Source organism: Arvicanthis niloticus, chromosome 1, assembly GCF_011762505.2.
Source record: "Arvicanthis niloticus isolate mArvNil1 chromosome 1, mArvNil1.pat.X, whole genome shotgun sequence".
Taxonomy (NCBI): domain Eukaryota; kingdom Metazoa; phylum Chordata; class Mammalia; order Rodentia; family Muridae; genus Arvicanthis; species Arvicanthis niloticus.
Genome location: NC_047658.1, coordinates 89,581,207 through 89,607,212, shown reverse-complemented (window position 1 = coordinate 89,607,212; position 26,006 = coordinate 89,581,207). Strand labels below are relative to the sequence as shown.

The window sequence follows — 26,006 nt, the reverse complement described above, 5'->3', positions numbered from 1 at the left end:
TCATCTCTGGCTCTTACAGTCGTCTGCCTCCTCCTCTTCCTTGATTGCTCCTAAGCCTTGGAGAGAAGGGGGCTACACAGATGTCTCGTTTATGACCTAGCTACACACACACACACACATGCATGCACACACATACACACACATATACACATACACACACATGCACACATACACGTACACACATACACACATATGCTCACACACACATACACATGCTCTGCATTTGACCAGCTGTGACAAACCACACTTAAAAACAAATAAGACAGCAACTGGTACTCATGATATGGTTCAGCAGGGAAGGGCACCTGCTGTGGAGCCCGGCCAGCTTGGTTTGATCTGAGAACTCACATGGTAGAAGGAAAGAACTCACTTGAGCAGACTGTCCTCTGACCTCCACACATGACCACACTAGATAAACACAACACAGTTTGAAGAAGAAAAGAAGAAGGAGGAGGAGGAGGAAGAGGAAGAAGAGGAGGAGGAAAGAAAGAAGGAAGAAGAAGGAGGAGGAAAGAAAGAAGAAGGAAGAGAAGAAGAAGGAGGAGGAGGAGAAGACAAAGAAGGGAGGAGGAGGAAAGAAAGAAAGAAGAAAAAGAAAGGAGGAGGAGGAAAGAGGAGGAGGAAAGAAAGAAAGAAGAAAAAGAAAGAAGAAGGAGGAGGAGGAGGAAAGAAAGAAAAAAGGAAGAAGGAGGAGGAGGAAAGAAAGAAGAGAAAAGAAGAAGAAGAAGAAGAAGAAGAAGAAGAAGAAGAAGAAGAAGAAGAAGAAGAAGAAGAAGAAGAAGAAGAAGAAGAAGAAGAAGAAAAGAAGAAGAAGAAGGCGGCAAACAAGAAACAAAATTCTGAGAATGCTTGGGTTGTTTGACTGCAGTTCATTTATTTTATTTTATCTTACTTTTTATTGCCAGTGCTATCTGAAAAACTGCATGGATGGGAGACAGGTGAGAGCTGAGGAAACAGCCAGGGTAGCAGTGACTGGGCCAGGCCTACTGGCCAGGGTGTTGCTTGTCCCTGCCTCCCAGTGCTGGGATTGCAGCCTGCACCGCCAGAAGTGACTTTTTCTTTTTTTAAAAAAATATGGGTGATAGAAATTGAACTTTGGTATTCAATTTGGTATTTGAATGCCAACCCATTTGTAGACTGAGCCAGCACTCCAGCCCCTCCTAGGTGTTTCTTATCTGAATTGATTGATAAGGAGAGCAGGAGACCAGAAGACCAGGAGACTAGTTGAGTGGGGCAGGCAGGAGACCCAGCTCCCAGCTCCCAGCTCCCAGCTCTGCTGTTGTGAGGGAGCCTTGCTCCATCAGTCACACATGGTCAGAACTCGCTTCTGTACTGTTCTGTTCTATTCTATTCTATTCTATTCTATTCTATTCACTTCTGACCATCTCTCTTAAACTTAAAGGAAACTCAAAATGAATGTAGTTTTCTTGATGACTCTGAGAAAATGGAGACTTGGGAGGGAATTGAAGAACCAAAACCTCAACCCCCATTTTAGAGTTGCAACTGAGCTGAGACCCTCAGCACCCCCAGAGCATTGCTTTAAGAGGAATCTTTTTAAAAAGGTTCTGTGTAAGAAACCAAAGCCTGAGCTTTGCATTTGAATGTGGTGCCAATCAGCTTTCGTTCCTGGGAACACAACACTGCACCATTAATGGAGGGAGCTTTGCTCGTTAGTTCTCCAGATTCCAGGCATTATTCTAAAGGATGCTCAGAAGCAAGGATGCACCAGTGACCACCAAGTGTCTCCCCGGAGACAGGGGCTGCTCCAGGCAGTGACTGTGTTCTGTCCCCTCCCTTCTTTGCTCAGTCACACATTCCTCCAGGATCCTCTGTTGAATCCCCCGGGACTGTGGGATGTTAAAGGGTTGAATGAGCAATAGAAAAATCTAGATTAAGACATTCTTTTGAGGGAATTGTGCTTCTGAGAAGACAGAAACACACACCAAATCATTCAAAGAGGTAAGGGAAAGCCTGCTTTCCACTGTCCAGTCACTGAAATACGCGGCTCTGGATGGGCAGATGGCAGCCAGGAGATGAGACACACAGCAAGGCCACCATGTTGGGCTAGATCATCAGACGAGAAATTCAAAGATCAAATCTCTGCCTGAAAGACTGGACATTTGGAGCAGGTATAACATTTGGTTAGATGGAAGGTTTCAGAGGATCAGACAGGCATAAAAATTTTCAGGTTTGAAGCTTAAGAGAAACGCTGGTGTGGATTGTCCATGACAAAGGTCTACAAATGGACTCGGGCCTACCTGTTGTGGTGAAGCTCCTTCTTCCAGATTTCAGAGGAAGCAGGGGGCTTCTGTGACATGTTCTTGTGTTGCAGGAGTAATGTGCCTTCCCAATGAGATATCACTCCATGCACTCAGGGAAAATAAGGAGAAAGTGCTTTGTTGAAAATCTGCTCCTCTGGCATGGCACTCAATGGCTGACACCCAGAGACAAGTGGGCCTTAAACAGAGGATTTTACTAATTTGCATTCCACATACCTTGTCATTATTGTATTAATCAGGGTTCTCTAGAGTCACAGAACTTATGGAATTAATATATATATAGAATTTATTAGAAAGACTTACAGACTGCTGCCCAACTAACTTAACAATGGCCAGCTGTGAATGGGAAGTCCAAGAATCTAGTAGTTGCTCAGTCCCATGAGGCTAAGTGTCTCAGCTAGTCTTCTGTATAAACTGGAATCCTGAAGAAGTAGGTGCCAGTAGATTTGCTGGTCAAGTGAGTGTGAGCAGGCGAAAAATGAACTTCTTCCTTCTTCCATTGTCCTCACATAGACCTCCAGCAGAAGGTGTGACCCAAATTAAAGGTGTGTCTCAATATCTGAATTAAAGTGATGTGTCTGTCTTAGTTTGGATTTTATTGCTGTAAAGAGACACTATGACCAAGGCAACTCTTATAAAAGCAAACATTTAATTGGGGCTGGCTTACAGTTTCAGAGGTTCATTCTATTATCATCGTGGTTGGAAGGAAGCATGGCAGTGTGCAGGTAGACTGGTGCAGGAGGAACAAGGGTTGTCTACAGCTTTGATCCAAAGGCAGCAGCAGGGAGGCTGCCTTCCAAGGCAGTCATGACGAAGGGCTTCTTTCCTCACCATGCAGAGCTTGAGCACTAGGAGACCCAACGCCCCCTACACATGACACAATTCCTCCCACCAAACCCACCTATTCCAACAAGGCCTACGCCTCCTAATATTGCCACTTCCCGTGGGCCAGCATATTCAAAACCCACATTGTCATCCAGAATCCAAGATGTGTCCATCCCATCTCAGATATAGATCAAAGCTGTGTCTTCACCTCAGATCCAGATCAAAGGCATGTTACTCCTGCCTCAAGATCTGGACACAGTGTGCCCTCCATTTCTGACTTGTAATTTTTCCAGACAACCCAAGATATCGTCACAGCTACTAAATAAGTTTAGGTAAGTGCCTGGGAAATAATGTAATCCAGCTTAATACAGTTTACCCGCTGTCCATAAGATGCACACCTGATTTAGTATGTATTGTTGCTGTCAAAACAAGCCTGTCCCTGTACTGATGGATCTTCTTATATTTGTGAATCTACACCGTGGTTGCTATGTTAGATATTTCACTAAGGGCACCTGTAACCTCTGAGGGGGCTGATAAAATAGGCATAAGGATGCTTTCTTTCAGGTGTCAGCAACTTGCAAGCAGTGTCCTAACTTGCCTTATCACGGTATGAATAAGTCTTGTTTTACTGTTAGGTTTGTGTGTGTGTCTGTTGTGGGGGGTTATTAGGGATTGGACCTAGAGCTTTGTACTTGTGAGGTTAACACTCACCACTGAACTACATCCCTTAAAAAATAAATAAACATGTAAACTGAGACAGGTTTCACTAAGTGGCCTTGAACTCACTCTATAGCTCAGGCAGGCCTTGAACTTTCAATCTACCTTCCTCGACCTCCCATTGGGCTGGGATTACAGGCTTGTGCTACCAGGCTTTGGCTAAATAAAGTTTCCTTGGAACGTCGTTGTGTATATTCATTTCCTTTTGATTCACGGTGGCTTTCACATGACAAAGGTAAAACTAAACAGTGGTAACAATTTACTATACATTCTTGACAGACAAAACCAGCCCTCTTCATTCTAGATGTCATATTCTCTAAAATGGTCTGTGGGCCTGAAAAAGATCTATGTATATTCATAATTACAACAGCTTCATAAGGCAGGTAGTATAATTATCCCCGTTGCATGGACTTTAAACTGAGGCATGAAGAGGCTAGAAGAAATTCCCAGAGTCCCATTGCCAATAACAATTACTTGAGTTGGATCTTGAACCCCAGTAGCATGGTTCTAGAGGCTGTTCACCAAACACCCACTGACAGTGCCTCCTACAAGATTGTACAAAGGGCAGAGAACCCCAAGATAGCCACACACAAGCCCTTCTTGGCAGCGTGGAAAGCTGGGGAAAGATGGGGCCCCGTGCTATCAAGTTTCCAAATGATGGATGGTGTGTAGCTTCCAAGTTGGGACCCTGGCAGCTCACAGCCAAGTGCAACAGCAGAAATAAAGTGATGCCAACCATGCTGGCAGGAGACTGTGTTTCACTAATGTACTCTCTTGCAGGGGTTACTGCAGAGAGCTCAATCAAAGTGAGAGGTTAAGGGGCTGGAAAGACAGCTTAGTCAAGAAAGTGCTTGCTCTGTACATATGAGGATCTGTGCCTAGATCCTTGGCATCACATAAAAGCCAGGTGCGGCCTGCAGCCACCAGGAAGACTCCCTGGAGCCTACTGGGCAGCCAACAGTCTAGTCACACTGGTGAATCCCAGGTTCAGGGAGATGCCCCGCCTCCGAAAGATAAGGTGAAGAGTCATTTAAGAAGGACTTTTGATATAAACTCTGATCACACACACATATATATACACAAACACAGAAAGATTTAAAAAAAAAAAAAAAAAAAAAAAAAAAAGGACGGTCTGAGCCACGGCAGGTATCTCACTGTGCTTTATATTCTTTTTTTTTTTTTTTTTTTTTTTTAGGTTTGACGTTTTATAAAGTCAGAGCTGGCTGAGCTTCAGGGGTACAGCAACAGCTCAAGGAAGGGTGAAGCTGTCTGTTGGTGTGCCCTTCTTTCTGAGTATGCAGTAGTCAGCAGAAAGAACCCAAGAGATAGGCTGATGAGATGGCTCAGAGGTTAGCACTGGCTATTCTTCCAGAGATCCCAAGTTCAATTTCCAGCAACCACAAGGTGACTCACAACCATTTATCTATAAGGGAATCTGATGCCCTCTTCTGGCATGTGGATGTATATGCCAGCAGAACACTTACACATAAAATTAAAAATAAAACAAACAGAACAAACAAAGCCACAAGAGAGAAGGCTGGAGGGAACCATTCAGGGCACGAATGCCAACAATGCAGGAAAATTGAGAGCCAGGTGGAAGATGCTCACCACACAAGCATCGCCAGTGGCCACTGTATTATAAAAAAGCCTAGTAGTGAAAGGCTGATCCCCTGACTTCAATTCCCACTGCTCAGAGTTCACAACTGTCTGTAACTTTGTAAGAAGCTATTTTTTTTTAAGCTGCTGAGAAACAATGGGCTGGCCAATCCCCACCGGACTCTATCTGGAGACTCCAACAATGTTTCCACCCATGCTGGGGGATTTTTGTTCTCAGCTATGAGACAGAGCCCAGTTAGCTTTCTTGGCATCTGGAAAACTGCAAAACTCCTCAGTGTTATCAGCTGAGACCTTGTAGAGAGGCCTTGAACATCAACCCTGAGGAGCCTGAGAGAAATGGCCACATTAAGGATATGGATGCTTGTTTCGCATGGCTGGAATGTGCTGGTGGCAAATGTTGGTTAGGCTAATGGGGCTCAAAGCAGGTATGGAAAACATCGTGAATTTGCATACTATACATAAACTGTCTCAGAAGGTCTGGGGATGTTGCCAAGGGTAAGAGTACTTACCTAACATGTGTGAGGCCTTGGGCTCCATCGCCAGCTCAGGGGGAAAAAACATGTATGTTTTTCTGACCAACTTCAATATTCTGTTTGTGAAAAACAGATAAAAGAAGAAAAGTTTGGAAGTCACAAGAAATAATGTTTTTAAGATTTAAAAAAAAAAAAAATTGTGAACCGGGCAGTGGTGGCACACAACTTTAATTCTAGCTCTCAGGAGGCAGAGGCAGGGGGATCTCTTTGAGTTTGAGGTCAGCTTGATCAACACCGTGAGTTCCAGGACAGCCAAGGAGACACAGAGAAACTCTGTCTCAAAAATCCAAAAAAGTAAAAAATAAAATGTTAATGTGTGTATGGGGGGGTGCATATATACATGAGTACAAGTGCCTACAAAGATCCAAAGAGGGTGTTGGATTTCCTGAAGTTGGAATTAGAGGTGATGATGAGTCACCTGATGTAGGCACTCAGGACAGAACTATGTCCTCCAGAAGCACAGCAATGACTCTGGACTGCTGGGCAGTCTCTCCATCCCTGGAAATCATTTTTATTTCTGGAATTGGTATAGTCCCAGATTGGAATTGTAACAGAGACCCACAACTATAACCAGTTACTGTGACAGAGACATACAGTTAGTTTTACCTGCTTACTGTGACACAGACTCAAAACTGTAATGATTACTGTGACAGAGACACACAACTGCAAACAGTTACTGAAAGAGGTCCATAACTTTAACCAGTTACTGTGACAGAGGTGCACAACTGTCATCAGTTACTGTAACAGAGACACACAACTGTTGCAAGTTACTGTGACAGAGTCACACAATTGTAGCTAGTTACTGTGACAGACACAGAACTGCAACCAGTAACTGGCAGATGCACAGCTGTAGCCAGTTACTATGACAGACCCACAACTATAACCAGATTCTCTGACACAGACCCACAGCAGAGGATTGTTATTTCACCTTATTCTCTCATCTAAAAGGCAAAACTAACTTGTCAGCTCCCTGGGGCTAAGGATCCCTCTTTTATTTTGTTCCCATTAACCATGTCTGCAGAGCCCTGTGGGGATTTGAATAGGTATGCCCCCCCCACCCCCCAAGATTCATGTGTTTGAAAGTTTGGTCATAGGGAGTGGCACTATTAGGAGGTATGGCCTTGTTGGAGTGGGTGTATCTTGCTGGAGGAAGTGTATCACTGTGGGGGTGGGCTTTGAAGTCTTCTATGTTCAAGCTCCACTCCACTCCAATGTGGAATCCAGTCTCCCCTTGGCTGCCTGCAGATCAAGATGTAGAACTCTCAGCTCCTTCTCCAGCACCATGTCTGCCTGCAAGCTGCCATGCTTCCCTCCATGATAATAATGGACTAAACCCCTGAGACTATAAGCCAGCCTCAACTAAACGTTTTCCTTTATAAGAGTTGCCTTAGTCATGGTGTCTCTTCACAGCAAGGGAAAACCTAAGACAGCCCATTCTACACACACAAAAAGAGAGTTGCCCAGGTAACCAGGAAAACTTGAACCTTTTTACTCAAAATGAGCCAAGTTTCCATTATTGATGCAGGATGATAGGTAGCTGCCTCTCACAGACTCCTCAGTGGGTACCCTCCAAGAAAAAAGATGATCTCACCTAAGTGTGGACAAAACTCTTCACTTCCAAAATCTAGCTAGCGCCTGTCTGGAATCCTTCTCCACCCACAGGAGGCATCATTCTCTGCGTGCCCAAGCCCAGATCACACGCATCATTGCTTCTTCTTTGCTCTTACCACATGTTCCAACTCTGACTCTTCTTTCTTGACTCTGCCTCCAAAGTGTGCCCCGTGCCTTTCTGAACATCATTGGATCGGATCGTCCTCCCCACATAAACAACTGCAGTGGCCTCTACTTGGTTACTGCTTCTTCTCACCCCTAACCACCAATCAGCTTTTAATCACCATTGATTTATTAATGTTTTAGACACTGCAGATAAATGAAATCATGAGTCTTCTTCATGCCTGTTTTCTTCCACTTGGCATGTGTGGCAAAGGCTCAGCCGTGTTGTGGAATAGTATTTTTACCCTTTTGTATGGCTAAATAATATTCCATTATATAGATGTACCACATTTGTTACCTGTTCAAGTGATGGTGGACATCAAAGTTACGTCTAACTTTTGAGTATTGCAAGCAACATTGGAGTGACTGCACATGCATAAATTTTTGATTGAACACCTGTTTTCAGCTCTTTGTGGTATGTAAAAACCTGAGATGGAATTACTACATCATATGATAATTCCACACTTAACTTATTGAGAGATTGCCAAATACTACCTCCAGTCTAGCCTCCTCCTAATCTATTCACTTCACAACAGCTAACATAACTTTGAAAAATTCAAAACAGATTATGGTCTCCCAACCTAATCCTCTCCCATAGTCTCCACTTCTTTTATAATAAAATTTGAACTCCTTATTCTGCCCCTGTAATATGAGTTCACCAACATTATCTCTCAACTGTCTTTCCTTATTTACCAAATATTTGTTGGTACCATCTCAGGACCTTTGCACTTGCTGTTCCATCTGGTTAGAAGGCTCTTCCTCTAGACCTTCCAGAAAAGGTTTGCTCTTAGCCTTCAGGCTCCACCCACTCAGATTCACATCTCTGACCACCTTATCATTTAGATATATGTGGGATGCCAAACTGAACGTGCAAAGAATTTGACAACAATTGTGGGGCCGTGAAAGGACAGCTTGGTTCCTGGCTGGGCACAGGCCTGGAACCACAAACCCTAGTGGTACAACAGCAGGTGTTTGGCCACGCCCCCAGGCCCCAGGCTCCTGACACACCATTGACCCACGATTTTCAGTCACAGGACAATACAGCCCCTCCCTAAGAGAGGTTTGGGTCTCCCAGCACAGGTAGAGGGAGTATTCATGAATATTAATAATTAATTAATTAATCATTCATTCAAAACTGAGTCTAAAAATATCACTCAGTGTCAAGCAGGAGACTGGTAGCATTTTCAACGAAAAGTTGACAGTCTGCAATGAAATTAAACATCCTTTGTGAATTACTTTTGTGCTAGGAAGTGACACACTCACCTCTTAAATATTAAATTAGAATGCACGGAAGGGCAATTACAGAAATTCAGATATAAAATTGGGGAAATGTTTAATTAAAAAATACTTATGTGATTGCTTGGAAACCAGCAATTTCCCAAACACAAAAGAGCTAAACAATTAAGAGTAAGCTCAGCATCACTGTGACCTTGCTGCATGACCTTGAGAGTATTACTTCTGATGCAGAGAATGGAGCTAATGCAAGCACCCAGCCCATTTTAGATGTAAACATTAAAAGGGAGGGATGGGAAATGGCTCAGTCAGGAAAGTGTTTGTCATTCACATGAGCATGAATTGAATTCAGTCTCCAGAACCCATGTGAAGGTTCAGCAGCCTGAGCGTGTAATCCCATTGCTGGGGAGGCAGAGACCGCAGTATCTCTAAGGAGACAGAGACTGAAGGATCCCTGAGGAGACAGAGACTGCAGGATCCCTGAGGAGACAGAGACTGCAGGATCCCTGAGGAGACAGAGACTGAAGGATCCCTGAGGAGACAGAGACTGCAGGATCCCTGAGGAAGCAAAGACAGCAGGATCCCTGAGGAGACAGAGACAGAAGGATCCCTGAAGAGGCAGAGACTGCAAGATCCCTGAGGAGGCAGAGACTGCAGGATCCCTGAGGAGACAGAGACTGCAGGATCCCTGAGGAGACAGAGACAGCAGGATCCTTGAGGAGGCAGAGGCTGCAGGATCCCTGAGGAAGCAAAGACAGCAGGATCCCTGAGGAAACAGAGACAGAAGGATCCCTGAAGAGGCAGAGACTGCAGGATCCCTGAGGAGGCAGAGACTACAGGATCTCTGGCCAACCAACCTCCTGGCTTGCTGGCCAACCTGTTGAGCCAACCAGTGAGTTCCAGATTCAGAGAGAGCGTGGAGGCTGGAGTTAAGAGCTCTTGCTTCCAGAGGAACTGAGCTCGGTTTCCAGCACTCATTTAACTGTAGCTCTAGGGGATCCGATTCTCTCCTCTGGCCTCTCTCGGCATCACATTCACATGCACAAACCCACACACAGACATCCACGTATGTACATAAATAGAATAAAAATACAACTCTATAAATAAATAAACAATGACAGAGAATGATAAAGGAAGACAACCTTCCTTCACCTCTGACCTTCAAATGCACACACACACACAACATAAAAGAGGTAATACTGAAGATTTAGCCCCATAAAAAGTAGCCATCTTGTCATCTTTAAAGTTAGTACAATATGTATACACATACACACACAGCAGTGCCTTTCACACAGTCTCCGTATCTCCTTCACTGTTCACTCAGCTCACCCCAGGGGGTTTCCAGGTAGCCGAGGGTTCTGGGAGAGAGGTGAATTCCTCCAGCATCCTGGCATCTGGCACAGGACTGAGCATAAGGGAACCCTCCCTCTCATGAAAGCAGAAAAAGCCAGGAGCCCCACTTCCAATTCTAAGATCTAACTTGGAGACCTTGACCACTGTTAGTTTGAATCTAAAATTTCCCTCCCAGGCTCATGTTTTGAATACGTCTCCCCAGATGATGGCACTATTTTAAGGAGCTGTGAAACCAGTCAGGCCTGGCTGATAGAAGCTGGTCACTAGATACGAACCATTGGAGGCTCTCGCTCTCATACAGTCCCTGCTTCCTGATTCATCATGATTAGGAGGAGCCATCACAATGTCTTCCCCATCATGATACAATGAGACATTCTGAAACCATGAGCCAAAACATACCTTTCCTCCCATAAGTTAATTCTGTCAGGTACTTGGTTACAGTGACCTGAAATAGTAAGCAACATAGTGGTCATGTTGTGTTAGCCGCATGCTCTCTTCATGACCAAGACCAGAGCAGGCAGTTGGGAGTGGAGGATCAGGGGCTCGGGGCCTGGGACAGCCTCTTCTTCCAGCCTGTGGGTGGCCCATCCTTTGCTGCTCTGGTAGTGTTCAGCAGGAGCTTGAGAGGGCAGATTTTGCATCCCAAATCTTGACCTGCCTGATAACCACCATTCGAGGTTCTGAGGCTCACGAAGGTGGGAGAAGAGTAGGCCAGACTCTCTAAGGAGGAATTTCTTTTAAGATGCCAGAACTTGTGAAATACGTTGCTTCCCAAGCCCCAAAGTCCTAAAAGATGAACTTGCACTCACCTATCCTCAGTGAATGGGGTCGTGTGAGTGGGTCAAGGGAGTGTCCTCAGGAGAGGATATGACGTGAGGTCAGGCTTGTGCTCCTGAGGAAGATCCACAGTGCTCCGGGGTCCTTCAAAGCCTGTGTGTGCTGAGAAAGCTGTGGTGGTACCTCACAGGTGGCCGAAAAAGGGATATTGTATCCCTTCCAAGTTGAGTGGCTGAGATATTGTATCCCTTCCAAGTTGAGTGCTGGAACAGAAACTAGACAGACCCTGTCAGGTGATCTTTAAAGCAAACGCTTCCCATTTGTTCACTGAAAAGGATCAGTGGGTTTATTTATGTTGGGTTTAAGGACCTTGATGGATGGGAACACTGAGCGAAGGTTATAGCACTGAGTTAGAAGATGCCTTCAATTTTTCCCAGGCTTGAGGGTAAGTGAAATAGGACTGTCAAACGGAGAAAACGTGGGGGTAATCACCTGCTATGGCTTAGGTTTCATGCTCAGGGCCCTATTTCAATTTACACTGAGCCAATTGCCGTTTTAATGGGAAGTCCACAGGATCTCATTTTATCAAACCAATTTGTAAGTGCCAAAGACCTACTTTATCATTCACTTTAATGTATTATTTATTATGTCAGAGACTCGCTGCCCAATACAGAATAGTTGACAGTAATGAGGGCTGTGAATGGAAGTTTTAGGGAAAGCTACAGTTAAATTGAAACACGTCTACCTTTCTATTTCATTTTTACTCACCTTTTTATGATTATAAGGTTGGGTTGGGGAGATGTCTCAATCAGTAACGCTTGCCTGACAAGCATGAGGACCTGAGTTAGCACCCAGAAAGGCAGGCATGGTGGCACACTTATAATCTTTGTGTTGGGAATGCAGAAAGAGCCAGTTCCCTGGGGCTCATTGGCCAGCAAATCTAGCTTACTTGGTGAGTCCCAGGACAGTAAGAGACCTTGTCTCATTAAAAAAAAAAAAAAAAAAGGAAGAAGAAAGAAAGAAAGAAAGAGAAAGGAAGAAAGAAAAAGGAAAAAAGAAACGAAAAGAAAAAATTTTTAAAAAGGTGTCCGTAAGGCATGACAACATTCAAAGTTGTCATGCTGGTTGATTTTTGTCAATGAGACACAAGGTTGGGTCATCTGGGAAGAAGTAACCAAGTAACCTCAACTGAGAAAATACCTCCATCAGACTGGTCTGTATTGGAAGCCTTGGGGCATTTTCCTGATTAACAATTACTGGGAGTGGGTCCCGCCCACTCTGTGGGTAGAGCCACTTCTGGGCAGGTGGTCCTGGGTTGTATAGAAAAGCAAACTGAAGCTGGGCAGTGGTGGCGCATGCCTTTAGTCCCAGAACTTGGGAGGCACTTGGGAGGCACTTGGGAGGCAAAGACAGGCGGATTTCTGAGTTCGAGGCCAGCCTGATCTACAGAGTGAGTTCCAGGACACCAGCGAGTTCCAGGACAGCCAGGGCTACACAGAGAAACCCTGTCTCAAAAACAAAACAAAAAAAAACAAACAAACAAAAAAAAAAAACAAAAAACAAAACAAAACAAAAAAAAAACTGAGCAAATCACAAAGAGAAAGACAGTTAAGTAGTCTCAGTTCCTGCCTCCAGGTTCCTGCTGTGCTTGAGTTCTTGGCTTGGCTTCCCTCAGTGATGATCAGGACATGGAGAATTAACCCTTTCCGTTCCAGGTTACTTTTGGTCATGATGCTTTATTACAGCAACAAAAAAAAAAAAAAAAAAAAAAAAAAAAAAAAATGTTCCCACACACACTTTTATACACAGATCACAGGTCCCACAGACCACCAGAGACCACCAGGAATCTAACTCCTATGTAAAAGCAAAGAGTCTTGGGTTAGATTTGGGGTTAGGGTTAGGGTTTCCCAATGCTCTTAGGTACCCCTGTGAACGGGTCTTTTGACACCTGCCCCCACCAAGGGTCATGACTCACATGTTGAAAACCTCTGCTCTAGAAAGGGTTAGTGACCCCAGGAGGAAAGCAACAATACCAAACAACCAGAGCCCCCCAGGGTCTAAACCACCAGCCTGGGAACACATAGGGAGGGACCCAAGACTCCAGAGGTATATGTAGGGGAGGATGGCCTTGTCGGATATAGGTGGGAGAGGAGTTTCTTGGTCCCATAAAAAAAAATGAACACAGAGTGGGGGGGGGATGTGAGGGCAGGGAGGGGATAGTGAGGGGGGTAGGTGCGATCACTGCCTCATAGAAGCATGAGGAGGGGGATGGGATAGGAGGTTTCTGGGTGGTGGGAGGAAGTAGGGTAAGGGGATAAAATCTGAAACGTAAATACTACAACCAATTTTAACAAGCGGAAAAAAAAGTTGTCAGAACCAACATCTTTTTTTAAAAAAAGTAATCCCCCTGGGGGGGGGAATTTTTTTTTTTTCTTGATACTAAAACTTGTTCTGAGAATTGTATATTGCAGAATACACAGCCTTGGTGTATCTACTCATCAAGCAGACTGAGCAGACCTGCCCAAACCTCCGATGTTCTGGAATTCCATCTGGATTCAGTGAAGACACAGCATCAGAGGCTTATCAACTTACTCTTCCCCCCACCCCTCTTCTAAAATCTCAACGCCCTTAATCAGCTTGAAGAAGTTAAAGAAGAGTCAGTGCCCCTATTCCCTGAGCTTGGGGACTAATGTGGTTAATAATGGTCTGTCTTTCAAGGGAAAAGTAGTGGTTTTGTTGGAACAGGGGGGATTAGCTAGGACTTATTGCATAGCCATGACCTATTGGTAGAAATCTATATAATTATTAACAAGATGAAGTTATAATTTCTTAAATGGTACAAAATTTACTTTGATTTCAAATTTAAGGTTTTCATTGGTACGAGCCTCTTATTAATATAAAAATGAGATGAATATTGATACTCTCATGGGCATTGTGCCTGTATAACACATTTAGGAATACAAGGCCTAGACCCAGCCCTTTTTTAACTTTTTTAACTGATTTGGGATGGTTAACCTATGAGTTAAGGGACTATAGCAAATTCATGGTTTTGAGTTTATTGTTAGGGTGTTTTCCATATTTTATTTAGAAATAGCTGAGAAGAGTGAACAGACAACAGTCCAGGTTACCTTACATGGATAGTTGGTTTTCAAAACATCAGAAGTCCATAGAACTGACGCTACAAATATTTATATATTAATGTTCATTTTGATTAGAGACCTGTCTGCTCCTGACAGCTTCCTGTCGTGGATTCTAAGAAGAAATTGAGCATCCTTGGAGTTACTCCAGTTGTGTGGTGACAGCCACTAGGCAAGAATTGCCTCTCTCCATCTACAGACAAATTACTGTCCAGAAAAGGACACACATGCAGAATAGTCACCTGATTATATCTGCCTAGACAGAGTAATCAGCCCTTAATAATCCTGCATCCCTAAGGTCTGTCAGATGATTCTGGGCCAGAAGGCTGAAGATTTGATGCTCCAATGTTCGGTAGTATAGGGGCTTTTCAGGTGTTCAGCGGTCTCTATAAATTGGCTAAGTTTTAGAAGTTATGTTTAGTGCTTCCCATAATTTCAGTTAACTCAGTCATTCTGGATTTCTGATGGGGTTGAAGACCTATAGTCTCATAGCCAATCCTTGCTATTTACTTTGAGAGAAAAGATCTGAGTAGATGGTTTTCAGCTGACATTCTTTCTAAAGCCAAAAAAGGCAGGATCAAAAGTAAGTGTTTTAGTTAGAAGAGATGACAGAGGTTCTGGTTAGTCAACAAAATGGTGGACTGGGTATTAGGACTATCTTGTACCTCACTAGTACAATTAGGAATAAGTATGCTCTGATTGTATTTTGAGAGAAAAGTTTTACTTTAACAGGAAGAGTAATATGTAGGAGGAGCTAAGTGGGAAGGAGTACTGAGAGGAAGAGATGGAACATGGAGAGAAGATGAAGAAGAGGAGAAGCTAGGTGATGAGAGAGAGAAAGAGAGGGGGCATGGAGGCAGATGTTCACATGTCTCCACCAGTCAAAGATAGTTTTTATATCTAGGTTGGGTATTGGGTTACGATTCTGATTGAGCATTACCAAACTTATAAATCCTTTGATTAACATTTTTTAAAAAATCGTATAAAAGCAAAAAGGAAAGGGGGGGCATGGGACAGGGGTGTTCTAGGGAGGGGAAATGTGGAAAGGGGATGGCATCTTAAATGTAAATAAAATATAAAATAAAAATAAAAATAAAAAAAAAAGAAAACCTCTGCTCTAGACTCTCCAGAGTAGCCTATCTGCCAGTTGAATAGTACATCAAACACAGTCAATGCCCCATGGAGCAGGAGCTCAACTGAGCCCTTCTGTGATGGTTTGAATGAGAATGGCTCCCAAAGGCTCATATATTTGAATGTTTGGTTCCCAATTTGGGAACTCTATAGGAAGAATTAGAGGGTGTGGCTTTGTTGGAGGAGAATGTCACTGAGGGTGGACTTTGAGGTGTCCAAAGTCCATGCCAGGAGTGGTCTCTCACTCTCTCTGTCTCCTATCTGTGAATCAGATGCAAACTTTCAGCTACTGCTCCAGAGCTGTCCCTGTCTACCTGTCGCCATTCCCGCCATGATAGTCATGGACTCACCCTCTGAATCTGTAAGCAAGCCCTCAATTACATGCTTTCTCTAATAAACTGCCTTGGTCATGGTGTCTCCTTACAGCAACAAAACAAAAGCTAAGATGCTTGTCAAATTCACAGTTCCTTAAGAAATAACAAAATTGTGGCTGCTTTAATCTAAATTTTCACCAATGTAGGTAGGGGTCCTGCCTGATGAAACACAACATAAAAAGTCTGTGTTGCCTGAGGCTCTTTTGCTCTTAACCTTTGCCATGAGATGGCTTGCTGAGTCTGCTCCAAAGACAGAAATACAGGGAGCAGAGTTACAGCTATTCACGAATAATAACAGCACAAAACTTCCACAAGAAATAAATTTACAGCATGAATCACTGAGAGCTGAGAATTTTTGAGGGTGTCTTAGTTAGGGTTTTACTGCTGTGATCAGATACCATGACCAAGGCAACTCTTATAAGAACAATATTTAGTTGGGGCTGGCTTACAGGTTCAGAGGTTCAGCCCAGTATCATCAAGGCGGGAATATGGCAGCATCCCAGCTGGTATGGTACAGGAGGAGCTGAGAGTTCTACATCTTCATCTGAAGGCTGCTAGCAGAATACTGACTTCCAGGCAGCTAGGACTAGAGTATTAAAGCCTACACCCACTGTGACACACCTACTCCAACAAGGCCACACCTACTTCAACAAGGCCACACCTCCAAATAATGCCACTTCCTGGGCCTAGCATATACAAACCATCACAGGGGGTGTTGCTGTTGCCACACTTAGCAAAGTCTAGAGAGATGGCTCATCAATGAAGAGCACTTGCTGCTCTTGCTGAGAACCTGAGTTCAGTTCCCAAAACCCATGTCACGTAACTATCATATCAAGGGTCTGTAACTTCAGTGCCAGGAAATCTGACACCCTCTTCTGGCCTCCTCAGGTGCACACATGCATACACATCACACAGACACACACCACACAGACACACACCACACACACCACACACACACACACACACATAGACATACATACACACAAGCATACCCACACAGAGACATGCATTAATAAAAGCAAAATAAATAGTTTATAAGAAACTAAAATAATATATTTGCTGATTAGTTTTTTTTTTTGTTGTTAATTTGACATGAATTAGAGTCATCTGGGAAAAGGGAAGTTCAATCAAGAAAATGACTCATACTGGCCTATAGGCAAGTCTATGGACTATTTTAGTGATTGATATGGAAGGGCACTTTCCACTGAGAGTGGTGGTACCCCTGGACAGGTGTTCTTGGGAGGTATAAGAAAGTTAAATGAAACTTTTAGCCTAGAGAAAGACTAAAAGCTGTGCTCTTCCCCAGCCTTGAGCAGACTGGGAAGAATTTGACCATGCTACAATAAGACCTAGGTGGAGTTATCCGCCCTGGCTGCACGTGCAAATTCCTACATGAATTTAGAAGACCACTGACCTTGACTTGCGACATAATCCCATAATCTGGCTGAAACAAAGGATGGGTTAAGTGGGGCTTTCCCTATATATACAAGAGCTGAATGTTAAACTTTGAGCCTTGATCAGAGAACTTTGTCTTGGCTCCATGTTTCTCTTGCCTCTCCATCTCTTTTTCATTTCCAACCCTCCTTTCAGGTGAACCCAGTTCCCGTCCATGCTGGACAGCTACAAAAATCAGTGTTCCTCCCTGATGCCTGCTTCAGTTTTCTGCCCTGACTTCCCTCAGTGATGGAGTGTGACCTGGGAATTCCTAGATGAAAGAAAACTCTTTCCTCCTCAAATTGTTTTTAATCGTGGGATTTGTCCTAGAACTAAGACAACATACAACATAGCTATTATTCCCCTCCCCTTTTGCCATTTTTGGTAAAGCCTTGTGATACAGTCTCAAAAAAAACCGAGATTCACACATCTAAGCTTCTCTTGTAGCTACAGAGTTCTAGTTCTGCATCATCAATGACAGTTAAAGAGGATGCCCTTCCAGGACAAGAGTTTTCCTCAATGATCAATATAGTGGGAGGGACACAAAGGGTCTTCAGTTGCCCTGGCCACGCACTGTTAGGGTTTGGATCACATAGGCCTGAAACATCAGGCTGCAGCTGATAGGCACTGAATCAATATTAGATCATCAGAACTCTGGCCTAGTCAATGGACTGATCCATTGATAAACTCAAAACTTAATGGAACCTGTTCAAAGGAAGTAGATCACTGTGGTAATGCCCTAGAAGGGTGCATCTCACTCCCATTTCTTGCTCTCCCTGTTTCCCAGCCTCCATGTAGTAAGGAGGCTTGTTCCACCACTCTGCCTGCCATGATGCTCTGCCTATCACAGGCCCAAAGCAACAGGGCCAGGTGGCTATGGATAGAAACTTCCAAGGCTGTCAGCCAAAGTCTGTCTTTCCTCCTTTTAACTGATATTCTTGAGTGTTTTATCATGGCAACGAAAACTGACCAATCTACATATGTTCTCATGCTCTGTGGGTGTGTGTGGTGTTGAGAGTAACAAATGCTTTCAGGAACCAGGGATGCAGCAAACCTGGGAATCAAAAAGTTGACATGTTGGAATATGGGAGATTAGAGTTTCTCTGGACCCTAAAAATATTTTTTTGAGTCACTCAACAACTTTTGGTCTGCCTATCATCAGAGACAGCTTACAGGATAAGAGTCTTAATGTTTTTAAAGTACTACAGTAAGTCTTGTATTTGTGGGGGAGAACAACGCAAACAAACAAACAAACAAACAAACAAAAAAACCCTTGCATGGTTCTCTACTGAGTTTACCTGTGCAGTGTGCAACCTTCCTCTTCTAGTAACAATGCTGTGACATAGCCTTGAAGAGCTAACACAGAGATTGCATTTAAAAGTTCAAATAGGATTGACTGCAGTCCTCAAGTCTGCAGGTAGCATGAGACCAGGTTTAGCCAATCAGAGTGCTTCTCTTACCATACCATAGTGGGCAGGCAGTCCAGTGAGGTTCAGTTCTGGGATTTGGGACAGAACCAGTGGGGAATGGCGGTGTTCCATTCACTGAGACTGCTGCTTCAGAAAGGAGGCCAGCACAAGTTCTCATCAGAGCTGAGAAATGAGAAGGCTCATCTCTGACAATGCCTCCAAGGCTTTGAGACACTCCTTTACCTGGGTCACCTTTGGACTTACCTTTCAGTTTTCCAAACCAATAAATTTCTATTTTCATGGGCCAGTTAAGAGCTGAAGGAATTCTAATTGATCCAGGCCAGAGTCCAACCTTCCAGATGGGAGAGAGGGCCTCGGCTCAGATAAAGCAGGACTTGGGGAAGACAACACAGCATTCCTGCAGGGCACTGGCCCTCTCCCACATAGCAGAGGCAAAAGCATGCTCAGGTACACATGGTCCAGCAGGTGAATAGAGGGACTTAGGTTCAAATAGGCTTCATAGGCTTAAATGGCTAATCTTGACTGGTGAGACTTAGAAAAAGTGTGGAAACAAATCTCTGGGCATGCCTGTCAGTGATTATCTAGATTAGGGTAACTGAAGTGGGAAGGCCCATCCTGAATGCTGACATTGTTCCATGGGCAGGGTTTCTAGATTGAATAAAATAATAGAGAACAAGCTCGACACAGAATTCCTCTCTCCCTGCTCCCTGGTCACAGGGCAGTGCGAGGCAGCCTGCCTCGGGCCCCACATGATGGACCTGTGCCCTCAAGCTGTGGCACAGTAAACTCTTTCCATAAGCAGCTTGCAGGGTGTAAAACTCAAGGTACTTTAACTGAATCATGCTAAGTTTACAGCCTCTACTGTGGGCAAGACTGATGCCTCTTAAGATCAATGCAGGCCTATGATCCAACAGTTGAGGCAGGGGATTGAGGATCTCCTCTTCAGGATAAGGAGATAGGTTCTTCTAGACAATTCTAGAGCTGCCCTGGCTTCTCTAGCACCCTTCCACTTATTCTCTGGCACCCCCTCTCAACTGATGCTGGGGGTTTTTTGTTTTGTTTTGTCTTGTTTTTTATTTTATTTTATTTTTTGATTTCCATTTATAGGACAAGCTATTTCTTTTAAAATTTAAGTATATACATTTTGAGTGGCTTTTGCCACAGAAAAGAATTTAGAATGAGCTAATATAAGCATAATTAGAGTATATTGGGAAGAGATTTTTTTTTAAGGTTCACTTACTTTGTCTGTATATTTGGGTTCCTCCCTGCTTATATATGCATCACATGCATGCCTTGTTGCCTGTGGAGGCTGCCAGACTGTGGGATCCTCTGCAACTGAAGTTACAGGTTGTTGTGAGCCACTAGGTGTTTGTTGAGAACTGAACTCAGATTCTCTGCAAGAGAAGCAAGTAACTCTTAACCACTGAGCGATTGTTAACAAGACAAACAACCATTAGATTTTAACAGCAGGTAGGAGGGTGTATCAGAATTCTGGGGAATCCTTCAAGGTAAAGATAAGAAACACCCAATGAGTGGGTGTGCATGTCTCAAGAAAGTCATGAGTAAGCGTCTTTACATAGCCTTTGGTGGTATGAACGTACACTTAGAAGGTGTTATAAAGCATTTAAATGAGATCATAGGGTGGTTCCTGAGGTACACAGATAGGGTTACAGCCGATCACGTAATACCTTAAGTCCCAAGCGTACACCGAAGTTGACACCTATTTACCATACTCATGTAAACCTATAAGCAACAGTTTTACAGTCTCCCATGAGCATCCGGGGAAGAATAAAACAATAATGAAAGGTTACACAGGTTCAGCTTTAAGCATTTGTCTTAGGTTTCCATTGCTGTGAACAGACACCATGACCAAGGCAACTCTTTCAAGAGACAACATTTATTGAGGCTGGCTTACAGGTTCAGAAGTTCAGTTCATTATCATCAAGGTGGGAGCATGGCAGCAACCAGGCAGCATGGTGCAGAAAGAACTGAGAGTTCTACATCTTATTCCAATGGCAAGCAGAAAACTGTGTTCCCATGGGGCCAGGAGGAGGGTCTCAAGCCCCCCCTACAATGGCACACCCACTGCAACAGGCCGCACCTCCTAATGGTGTCACACGCTGAGCCAAGCAATTCAAATCACCACAAGCATGTTTTGTTGCTATTTTAACTTTTTAAAAGTTTTTACTTGTATGTTTGTGACTGCTTGTCTATATTTACAACATGTATGCAGTACCTGTGAAGGCCAGAAAAGGACATCAGAGTCCCCAACTTGAGTACAAGCTGTTTTGAGCCGTCCATGTAGTACTAAAAACTGACCCTGGGTCCTCTAAAAGAGCAGGGAGAGCTCTTAAGGTCAGCTCATCTCTCTAGTCCTATTTTAACACTATTATTTGAAATATTTCTAAATAAAAGCAATAGTCTTTGAGTAGGAAAATTCCACAGCTTGAGATTATATATATATATATATATATATATATATATATATAATCTTGTATCTGTGTGTGTGCTTCTACTCTGCCTCAATGTGACTTTTTATACTCTTTTCTACCGTTTGACAAGTTTTGAACTTCTTACCATGAACACAACAAGTTATTCTACAAAGCTTGAGTAACTATACACTTTGGGAAAGCAAGTATGGTTTATTACTGTACCCCATCCTCGCCTAGCCACCAACCCCATCACAATATCTTTCATCCAGGGGATCAGAGAAACCCATTCAAGAGGCCATATTTCCTTAATCCTTTAATTTGCTCAACGAAGTAGTAAGGAGATGTATCATTTGTGTTGCCTAAACAAAACCAACATAAACAACACACACACACAGTCCCCACATGCCCCCCCCCCAGAACATTCATGCACACACTTTTCTGATAACATTACTTCATCTTCCTTAAGGCGACCACCTCTCACTCCATGTTAAATCCTTCAGGCCTTATTTCAGAGTTTGGAATTATTCTACGACACAGGCATAGATTTTTTTTTTTTTTTTTGAATGTTCCATTCACCTGGAGATAGAGAAAAGACCCAGCTGGGTCATGATGCTGCTTGGTTGGGTGTTCTGGAGTAAGACACGGCTTCTTCTGGGTCAGTAGACTAAGAGGATGTAATCCAGATAGCTGTCCCACCCTTTGTACCCCAAGGAATGGTCCCAGTGCAAGAAGGCAGCCAAGCTCAGAACCCCAGGTGACAAAACTCAATCCCGATGACATCATGCTTGTCCTTGGTCCGGCTATGCCTAAAGGCAACTACTTCCAGTCTGTCTAGACACGGGCACATGTCACTCTTTTCATTTTTTTATCATGTCACTTTGGGTTGGCCTTTCAGCCACTTGCAACCAAATCACTGGCTGATTCACAAATCTGAGAGCAAATAAGACTTCAGCACACATTCCCCCCATACTCCCTTTCCCAGCCCTAAACAAGGTTTCAAGGTAGAATATGTCTTGTGGGATCCCCGCCTCCAGGGGGCCTAAGGGTAAATCCCAAGCCGCATAAACACTTGCATGAGTCAAAGACACAGGGGTCACTTCAGGATCCGGATGCTCATCTTTTGTTCGATGTTCATCTTCTCTAAGGACTGGAGAGAGATGGGCCACGGTCAAGTCAGGAGTACATCTCACCTCCTCCCCTGGAGTCCTAGTATCTCCCAGAATGCCCCAGGTCTCTCCCAATCTCCAGTGAATTGCATTTCCCATGCCCTTCTGTCCTAGGGACTTCCTGATCTCAACTGTTCCTCACCTTGGTGAACTCCAGGAAGGACACGGCCCCATCCCCATCTTCATCAGCTTCCTGCACTGTGCGGTCTGTGATGCTCTCCAACTGCTCATCGGTCCACCTGGACCCCAACCATGAGGCGGAGAACCTGGGAGGCAAAAGACGAGGCAGTCATAGAGAAGTGCCGCGAGGCTGCGCCTCCAGCTTCCAGCCCTTGCCCACTTAAGTTAGAACCAATTTTTTTTCTCATTCATTTTTCACCATCAAACTCAATTTCCCCCACAGCCTGTAGCAAACACCTGCCGCTGCGTTACTGTCTAGTCTTATAACCCAGTCGCCTCCATCCTTCACTCCACAATACTTTACCCTCCACCCTAACTTCTATCCCAGAGTCTTGGCACTACTGACATTTGGACTCGGATAACTCCTTGATGTGGAAGGCTGTCCTAGGTGTTTGGGTGTGTGTATAGCAGTATTGCTGGCCCGTTCTCCATAAACATCAATTGTGTGATCTCTTCCTGGTAATGACAACCAAGTATCCCAGATACTGGCAAAAGGCTGAATTACACCCAAGTTGGGAATCGGAGCTCTATTCCCAATCTCCTACTATTTACTCCCCACTTCCTCACCCTAACTAACCAACTCCATCCCATCCCAGGTCTTCCTCATATCATCTGTAACCCCAGTCACACCGACGCACGCACGCACGCGCGCAGCCACGACAAGGTCGCACAACACACACACACACCCACACACACACACTTCCATTTAAGCACCCTGCCCTGCCATATCACATCTGATGCCCCCCACAGTCTTCTGACCTGTAGCATTTCATTCTGGAGATTTTCCCATCCCGATCCAGATCATAGAGCTGAAATGCAACTGGGAAGGAGAGAGGAGGAGAGAATGAGGCTCCCTGAGCTGACATTACGTCCTCATAGGCTCAGGGAGTGAGTGAGAGGTCCCTGGGTCTCTCCTGGCATGATAAAACTCGGGAAGGAGGGACCTGTCTCACTTGGGCAAGTCATCACACACTCACATCGCAGTTTGTTTCATTCTGCTGTTTAGGGTTCAGGTTGCTTGGGGTCTCGGAGTGTGGCATCTTCTTCATCTATAGGTCGAAAAATAAGCCAGGACCCTGGCAAAGCCTGCGAAATACACTCTCTGACTCCTATAGGGACAAGGATGAAGAAAGTCAATGATCACCCAGGCTGCACCATCTGTAGCTTCGCCTCCCACCCACGTCCATCTCCCCCTCCGGTCAGCCATAGACACTCACCCGTTGGGGAAGAAGCTGTCTATAATGCGGTCACCCAGGGGGTTCACAGCCAGCGCTCCGATCTGCTGGAGGTCTAGGCGGCTGAGAAGACAAGCAAAAGAGGCAGATGGAGGTGACAGGGAGGGAGCGGGGCAGGAAAAAAAGACGGCAAAGAACTTAGATCTGTTTCTGCTCACCTCAGGAAGCCCTTTTCCTCCCTGTCCAGGCTTGGCCGATGATAGAGACGGAGCAGGCTGGCTTGCGAGACTGCGGAGAGAAGGAGGTGGAGATGAGCCCGCAGAGGACTCCAGATCTTTATTGCTAGATCTCGTGTGCCTTGGGTGCGCTGCAAAAACCCCCGGCCCAGGGGATGTGGGCGGGGAACAAGAGGCTTATTTTCATCTGTAACCTCCCTCTCTACCCTTCAGTATAACAGGGTCATCTATCTCTCCACCCTCAGCGCGACTTCAACCATAAAGAAGAGGCTGACAGGGTGGGGATACAGGGAGGGAAGGAAGGAGGGAGGGAGGGAGGGAGGGAGAGAGAGACAGAGACAGAGACAGAGACAGAGAGAGAGAGAGAGAGAGAGAGAGAGAGAGAGAGAGAGAGAGAGATTGAGTTACCCTTGCATGAACAGGTGTGGAGTCGCCTCCGCTGGAGGGAGTTTGACTCAAGGAAACACTAGGTTAGAGAACCCAGGAGGTTCCCAGAAACCAGGCATCAAAGTAGCCCACTGCGTCTGTCCTCAGCTCAGCCTTCAGTATCGGAGCTCAAGGAAACCTGAATGAATCTGGTCCATCATCCCGGCCACCTCAAACTTGGCTCTTAAGTTGCCTTGCTATCCTGGACACTGGAGTCTCAGTTTCCCAGTTCCAGAGGCGAAAATTCCGACTCAGACTCCAAGCCCTCTCGGTATCTGGGATCTGGAATGCTCAAGCTACATTCTGGTGATCCCCTACATTACACTGAACCTCCTCCTGTGCCTGCCCACTTACTACTGATCAGCTCCGAGCGCCACACTACACCCCTACCCACATACTCACAGCCCGTACTCTCTGCGAAATGTGGTCCACGTCGGGAATGAGCGCGACATGAGAGCTCCGTGAACCCATGGCAGAGTCACAGGAGGAGAAGAGCAGCCAGGGGAACCAGGCGTCCTCTCCTTTCTCTCCTCCCGTCCCAAAAGGCGCGGCTGCCCAGTGGCCCCCAGAGCCGAAGGTCACAGGCCTGGAGAGCAGCCAGAATCCAGGCGTTTTTCGCCTGCCACCTACAACCTGGAGAACAGAAAACAATGCCCGGGGTAACAGGTCAGAGGGGAAGGCTGAGAACAACTGGTTGTTTCGGCCGGAGATTGAGATCGTCAGAGGCTGGGCGATGCCAGGGCCCCGCCTTCCTCACGCCTGTGCGAGCCAGTTTTCTCCTAACACTCCCTAAACACAAACCCACCTCCTCCACAGGAACTTCAGCCAGTGCTGCTCACTCAGTTTAAGTTCTGCTTGGCGGGATGAAGATTTTTTTTTGGTTCCTTTTTGGGACGAAGAGGGGGCAGGGAGAGAGACGGCCCCTGGGCAGGAGGGATGGCGATGGAAGTCCGGCTCTACTAAGTGGGACAGCACAGACGGATCTAACTACTCCTTATTCTACACAACCACGATGTTCTGTCTATGTGGAGTATCTTGTGGCTGAACAAGTTCTTAAGATCCGCGAAGCCTCATGACACAGCACTGAGGAGGCTGACCAGAAATTAGCTATGAGAGTCTACCCTGAGTTACATGAGAACCTAAGCCAACCTGGGCCTCCTGTCTGACCTTGTCTCAGACACATGTGTAAAATTTATCCAAAATCCAGACTCCTGGATTCTCTCAGAAATCAAAAGTTCTGGGGCTAACTTTGCAGCTGAGTGGGATGGCATTGCCTGCCATACAAGCCCAAGGCCCTAGGTTTGACCATCGCTGTGGGCTGGGAAATTCCTAGACATTTTGATATCTGGACAAGAGGCTACTTGCCACGGTGCCCATACACCCCATGTTCACTCTCCCAGTGTTCCCTATGGCCGGATAGAACAGATGTGTAACCACTTAGGCTTCTGACCAGTGCCCAGCACTGACAAGCTGAAGCCTGTGACCTGGCTTAAAATACTAGACAGTCACCTACTCATAGTGGCACATCCACACAGCATTCTATCAGAAAGTAGCATCTGAAGGGGATCCGCTGACATAAAGTAAAGCAGCACAAACAAGTCATGAAGAACCTATGTCTAGATCAAGTAGTCCAGTATAACACCCCAGAACCAATATGCCAGAACTCAACATAGAGAATTTGCAGTTTTAGAAGCCTTATCAGAACAAACTTAACACAGCCTGACTGTGGGCAGAGCTTAGTGACATTCAATAAGTATTTTAAAAGAACGAGGCAAATT

General features: G+C 45.0%; 1 protein-coding gene across 1 annotated transcript; it reads right to left on the bottom strand.

Moving 5' to 3' along the window:
- Positions 1 to 21,988: 21,988 nt before the first annotated feature.
- On the bottom strand, positions 21,989 to 24,852 carry Chp2 (calcineurin like EF-hand protein 2). The gene is given in 10 exon segments (XM_076928304.1): positions 21,989 to 22,192; positions 22,354 to 22,446; positions 22,448 to 22,477; positions 23,151 to 23,167; positions 23,170 to 23,211; positions 23,369 to 23,453; positions 23,455 to 23,500; positions 23,609 to 23,689; positions 23,785 to 24,009; positions 24,623 to 24,852. Coding segments are annotated over 10 exon segments (750 nt in total). The 5' UTR covers positions 24,700 to 24,852; the 3' UTR covers positions 21,989 to 22,138.
- Between the last annotated feature and the right edge of the window lie 1,154 nt (positions 24,853 to 26,006).